The sequence below is a fragment of the Scophthalmus maximus genome, chromosome 20 (assembly GCF_022379125.1).
Source record: "Scophthalmus maximus strain ysfricsl-2021 chromosome 20, ASM2237912v1, whole genome shotgun sequence".
Taxonomy (NCBI): domain Eukaryota; kingdom Metazoa; phylum Chordata; class Actinopteri; order Pleuronectiformes; family Scophthalmidae; genus Scophthalmus; species Scophthalmus maximus.
The window spans coordinates 14,888,569-14,895,026 of record NC_061534.1 but is presented as its reverse complement, the minus strand read 5'-3'; the positions used below and the strand labels follow the sequence as shown (position 1 = coordinate 14,895,026).

General features: G+C 44.2%; 1 protein-coding gene across 1 annotated transcript; it reads right to left on the bottom strand.

The window, feature by feature from the left end:
* Positions 1-548: 548 nt before the first annotated feature.
* LOC118285225 (zinc finger protein 703-like) lies at positions 549-5,917 on the bottom strand. Its single transcript, XM_035608720.2, has 2 exons — positions 5,251-5,917; positions 549-4,199 (listed from the first exon to the last, which is right to left on the bottom strand). Exons 1-2 carry the CDS (start codon positions 5,491-5,493, stop codon positions 2,658-2,660), a joined length of 1,785 nt encoding a protein of 594 aa, XP_035464613.1. The 5' UTR covers positions 5,494-5,917; the 3' UTR covers positions 549-2,657.
* Positions 5,918-6,458: the final 541 nt, after the last annotated feature.

Below are 6,458 nucleotides of genomic sequence, written 5' to 3'. Positions count from 1 at the left end.
TTATCAGTAAATTATAAATGATTACCTTAAAATCCTGATGAAACTTAAACTAAAAATATGGACAAAAAACATTTGTCTCAATCAACTGGAACAAATAGAAGCAGAAACGTGGATGTCAACGGGTCATAATGAAACTCCATTATTATGAATCTTATTATATTTTATAACTATATGTTTTAACTGTAAACTATACCTTTTAACTCTTATTTTTGTTCATTTTTCTTTTGGTTTTGCAAATTGTTGTGAGAATATCAAAAGACAAAAACATATTTTTATTAGTTAATATAAATAATGTATATATATATATATATATAATATCTAAATATCATAAAGCTGAATAGTAACTAATAAAAACATGGCCACTTGATGATGACTGTGTCTCATGTCATAATGTCTGAGTACAGAGTGTAAGTACAGTGAGCCACCACAACCAGCAGTGGGCTCCTTTGTCCACCTGAACAGCTGATAAAAGTTGTTCACTGTAGATTCAGGCTCCAGTGTCTGATGAAAAAAGTCGACAAAACCATAAATGAAGACAGAAGAAAATACATCTTTAGCGGGATTTATTTAACAAAATATGACCTCCCCCTTTCAACTGGAGGCCACCACAGGGGGCCCGATTTCTTTCTTTTTTTTTACAAAAAATATCACATCTCATTTTTGTTGATTTACTGTGAAAATAAGGAAATCAAAAAAAGCTGAGGAGTACAGAGAGACAGAGAGAGAGAGAGAGAGAGAGAGAGAGATGTGATTTCAACATTCATTCTCGAGAAGTGTTAAGACACGATATATTCGACACCCGTCATCTGGCCTCCCACATGTTTGCTTAGAGGACTGTAAGATGAGAATAGATCTTTGTGGTAAACATGAAAGCTAGATTCCCAGTCTTAAATAAATACAACTTCTCAGTAGGAATAAACCAAAAACATAAGGAACCAAAAGAAATCATCACAAACCATGGGGCTGGATAAACAGTCAAGTCTGTATGCTGTGTCGGGCTTACAAGCATCTCTCGCAGGGAGACTGCGACTGTGGCCAGACTAACATCAGCTAATTGCCACCCCCCTGCCACACTACATTTTCCTGCACTAAATCATTATCATTTGCAGCGAGGACCCTGAACATCCAAGTGAACACACATAGCTTCCAACCACCAATTTGCCGAGCCCACAGGAAGGCCGACGTCACCTGTAGGGCAGTCGTGTCTGTTGCAAAATTATCCGAGCAATGTGCAGACATGCAAGAGCCACGTGTGTCCTCTGATCTTGGTGGAGGGGTGGAGCCTATTTAGAAACACCAAACCTCAAATATCATGTATAAAAGAAAGTGTGAAGATGCTCTCAAGTCAAAATCCAGGACTTGCGCTCTCATCCTAGTCTTGCTTAAATCCAGTCTGATGTCAGAAGAAGCAGCAACCTGCCGCATTGAAGTACTGACTTGAGGTAATACTTTGAATCCTTGGGAAATACACTCATTGGCTCTCTGGCAGAGAATTAAATGTGAAGACTGATACCACTGGCACTTCTCGCAGCTAGAGAGCTTAGCTTAGTACAAAAACTGGCTGATCTCGCCCTGTCCACAGGTAAAGGCTCACTGCAGTTGGGTACTAATTTACACTGAAGCTACAGCAATTTGTCGTCCATTATCGGTTCAGTCATTTTCCAAACAAATATCCCAAACATTTGCTGGTTCCTGTGTCTCAAGTGTGAAGATGATCTTCTTTTTCTAGCCACATGATAGTGAAGGAAAAATCTTTTGAGTCTGGGATCACTGGTTGAAAAAAATGAAAGATATTTGCTTAAAGGTGCGTTCACACCGACGCAATGTGAATTAATTGTGCAAGTAGATTACAAATAAAAAGTCAATTTGACTCGACACAAAATTTTTGTCACTGGTGAACCGAATCACGATGCGAATTTGGCGTCAAATATCCACCTGACTCGATAGCCAATTAGTATTGAAATCTTCCCTACGTCACTGTCGTCAGACTTCCTGTCGTATCAGAAATGGAGGGCTACTTATTGTCGCTGTGTGTGGGCACCCCGATTTGTGGGAGAAAGTGAAAGCAAGAATAGGTACATATTTGTGCTTATTCGCAAACGACGTGAATGAGCACAAATGTCCAAAAGACCAAAATGCGCGTCACGTCCTGTGTGAACTAAGGCTCTGGGAAACTGTGAGGAGCATTTTTTTTTTCACTTTAAAGACTAAATGATTACTCAATTATTCAAGATAATATGCAGATCAATCAAAAATTAAAGTAATTGTTAACACGTCGTATCTTAATTGTTTATGTACAAAAACTGAATGGTAAAAACGGTAATTTGACGTTTTACGAGTAGTTATGCGCCAGATTATATTTCTTGGCTGTGAGCCCCATCTTGTTGTCTGGAAACTGGTCCGTGGTAAAACTACAAATTGTAGTATTTACAATTACAAAAAGAAACAGTATAACATGTTAGTTTTAGTTAGTTTCCCCCTGTATCCAGTGTCTGTGCTAAGCTAAGCTAAGAAGCTGCTAAATGTTGCCTTATTTCCCCCCACAGATAACAATTGGAGTTGAAGCAATCTTTTCACCTAACTCTCCACCAGAAAGGAAATACGCATAATTCCCAAATGGTCAAATTATTCCTTTAAAAATCTGAGCAGCTGCTGTATCACTGGTATCCCAGTGCAGATGCTGATCCAAGTCTTTGACTGTAGAGAGCGTAGTGAGGGTAGTATGGGCCCGGGGAGGGCAGAGAGTGCAGGGAGATGGAGGGGGGACCAGGGGGCAGGTGCATCTTACTGTAAGGGTGATAGCGAGCTAAACCCAGACCGGGAGGAGCCCGGAGAGAGAGGGAGCCGGGCATGGAGCCTGGGCTGCTCTGCTGGGGAAGGTGAAGGTGGCAGGGGGATGGTCCAGAGGAGGAAACGGAAAGCATCTTACTGTCCATTCCTACCGACAGGGCCGTGTGTGTGCGGAGGTGGGCCAGGAGCTCATCTGAGGTGCCGAAACGTTTGTCGCACGGCCCCCCGGCTGAGACCCAGTTACAGGCGTGAGGCAGGGGGTCGTTGTGGAGCATGAAGCCATACGTGTAGAGGGGATGGGAGAGGGAAGAGGACGCACTGGATGACAGGGAGCTTTGGTGGAGGGAGTGGAGCGGGTGGGAGGGATACACCAACGGGTAGCTTGATTTGAGGGTGGAGGAAGGGTCGTGGATGCAGGAGTTGCAGTTGCTTCCGCCCAGGTGGGATACACTTGGGTAGCTTAGACAGTAGGGGTCCCTGCATAAACCCTGCATGAGGGAAGGAGGGGAGGCACCCGTGAGAGGGCTGGAGCTCGGGTGTTTTCCTGGGACACCCATACTTCCCACGCTGAGGCTCGACTTTGTCGGGTCCAGCCCAGGAACAAACTGAGATGGGTAGCCTGCGTAGGCCCCCACTACAGATCCGTGGTAGCCCATATTAGAAGAGGGTAGGGGGAAGAGTGGCTGGCTTGTCTTGTAAGGGGAAATGGGTGTGACATGTCCAGAGCTGAGGTTTGGCTGGGCTGACTCTGCCTTGCCTCCCTCATGGTTGGAACCGCTGTCAGAGCTGCCATTACTGCAGTTTGTGCTGGCTCGGACGTGGCTGGAGTTCGCATGGTGTGGACTGTCTGAGCTGGCCTTGTTTACATCAGTGTCTTTTTTGGGAGGATTATTATTGCTGCTGCTGCTCGTGCTGGTGGGACTGCCCCGCTCATGTGCAGCCTCACCAGTGGGAGTGTGGGAGTGTGTCGTGGGCTGTCCACCAGGGGACTGGCTCTGCTTGTGAAGCTGCTGTTGGTGCTGCTGAGCTTGTCCAGATGGGGAGCCGCTGTTGGTTCTAGAGCTTGGTGAGGCAGCGTGGGGAGGATAGGACTGCTGGCCACTGGTTGAATTTCCATTAGTGGTGGCATTATTGCTGGGTACTCTGAACCCGACTTTATCGCTGCTGCTGGTGACTCCGTCTCTGCGACAGTCCCCGCCGCCTTTGTTGTAGGGTTTGAAGCTAGATTTGTCCTCTTGAGAGGGACGGCGCTCCCCGAGCTTCAGGATGGAGATGGACGACCGACTGCTGGACTCCTTGTCCCCCTGGCTGCTGGAGGAGCCCAGCTTTGAGGAAGATGGAGGGTCCGGTTTACCAATCTGAGAACAGGTCTGCGCTAGCAGGGCCAACGGGCTCTTCTTGGCATCCAGCTACAACAAAATAGACATCTGATTATTTCAGAATCATTTATACTGTATTTAGCACAAAGACCTTTTGGGTTTCATGCAAAGAACCCACAAACCAAATAATAGGAGTCCTCTGTGGTCAACAGTAGGCCTACAAACTGACCTAGACAAGGGTTAAAATACTATTTTCCTTATAGATTAATCAGACTTATTATTATCTCAATCAACAATTTTGACGATAAAATGTCAGAAAAAAAAACAAGCACGTCTCCCAATTAGTGTTTTTAGAACTGAAACAATCAGCCAATGAATCGCTTAGTTGATCAAGACGTAAATAATCTCCAACTATTTTAATTGTTTTATCCTTTTTGAAGACAATACAGTAAGAAATGAAAGCCAAATATTGTCAGAGGATTTGTTTGTTTATCTCGTCATTTATCTGTTTCAACTAAGTATCTTTGGGCTTTGGACCTTTGGTTAAAAAACAAGACACGTGAAGACACAACCTTTGGCTCTGGCAGACAAAATAAACGAATCAAAGAAATTATCTGTAGATGGATCGAGGAGATAACAGTTACCCTACTTCTACTCATCACACATGGTAAGGAACAACAAGTCCTCACATTTAATCAAATAATCTATTATCGAAAAAGTTGCTTTTTAATTTTCAGTCACTAACTAATCAATGTATGGACTAGTAGAATAATTGATATACTAAAGTTATCACTTCTTGATTTAAGAGAGGCAACCTATTGTGTAATTTGTATGATAATAAACAAGTCAAGGTCATGGTAAACATTTGTTTGTTGTTTGCAAGCTTAATTTTACTTAATTATTAAAAGGAAAGTTAAATGCGGGCTCAGTGACAAAAAACAATCAATTTGTTGTCATGGGCTGTTTTATATCTACTGATGCATTTAAATTGGGGTTGTGTTCGTTTTTTAAATAAAGGATGTCAATATAAAGAAAGAGCTGTCTTTACATGTTCACCACATTGCTGAGAAATCAACGCCACTGCGCTGCAAGTGTAGAAATGACAGAAAGTAGCGACGTGGTGTAAAAGGGCAATAAGTACCTCGATGCTCACTGGGGCGGACGTCAAAGGCTGCAAATATTCCGGGTGCAGCAAGTGTGCAGTGTGCGCACTCAACATCCTGAGCGCTCGGATGGGAAGCCGCTGTGCCTGACGGAGTGGGTCCAGAGGGGTCAACAAAGAGACCACGGCACCGGGACGAGGGCTTCTGCCGCCTGTGGTCTCACCGAGCACGATCCGCTTACACACACGATCCGCAGCTGATCCCGGGGGGAGATATTTCATTGGAGAGAGGGCGCTGCGCTTTTGGACTGTGCGTGATCGCTACTCGTTAGTCCAAGACAGTCTTCGAAATGTTGTTGTAATCCATGCAGCCGCTAAATTCGTGTCCCTTTGCGCGCAGCTGGGCGTCCTCGAATGTCCCCAAGGACGGAGAAAAAACCTCTCAGTCCCGACGCGTCTTCATCTCCCACACGAATCCTACTCCAAATGTTGTCATGTATTTAAAGTGAAAAGCAAAAGATAAGAAAAAACCACTGTGTAAATTTCAGCGGGTGAGACGTGACACTGTGTCCTTTCAGCAGAGGCATCGAAACACACACCACTTCATGGAGTCCCGAGGGTTGAGAGCCAAACGTCCCAGTGCGCGTCTCCGGTCCGGACCTCGGCAGCTCACTGATCACATCAGGCTCAGACTTCAGTGAGGCAGCCTCGGTGTCCGCTGTGTGGCCGCATCGCTAATGAGATGGGCGGGGAGGACGTGCGTAAAGGCGGACGTGCGTAAAGGCGGAGCGACGCTGTACTCCGACCACTGACAATACCCACTCCCTTCAAATACAGTATGTACTCTAACCCTAATGTAATAACTCATAACCCACTCTCTACTTTCTGCTTGGGAAGCATAAAAAACACATTTATCAGAAAGTGTTTTTTTTTTCATATGTACACTGCATCAAGGTGTAGCCTACTTATTAAACCTGTATCAAATTATTTTTGGGGCCAGTTGGGGGCAGCAAAACAAGCTGTTGACTACATTTTTGATGTGGATCCAACATACTTAATCCGATACTTGATTACAGCAGCTAATAAATCATGTAAGGCAGATAAATAAGTTATGATGTATGAGATGATTATATTATTAACAGGCTACTTTTGAATATATTTGAATTAACACTATGTTATTTGCCTAACACGTGGCACGCTATTTCTTTTAATATTGCCCTTTAATTACTTGATCACACGCATGTTTA

Bases quoted from the DNA above. Each gene is read 5' to 3' on its own strand.
- LOC118285225 (XM_035608720.2), bottom strand. From the start codon at position 5,493: ATGAAATATCTCCCCCCGGGATCAGCTGCGGATCGTGTGTGTAAGCGG. The intron at 4,200-5,250 runs GTACTTATTGCC...ATTTTGTTGTAG, and splicing joins CCGCCCCAGTGAGCATCGAG to CTGGATGCCAAGAAGAGCCC.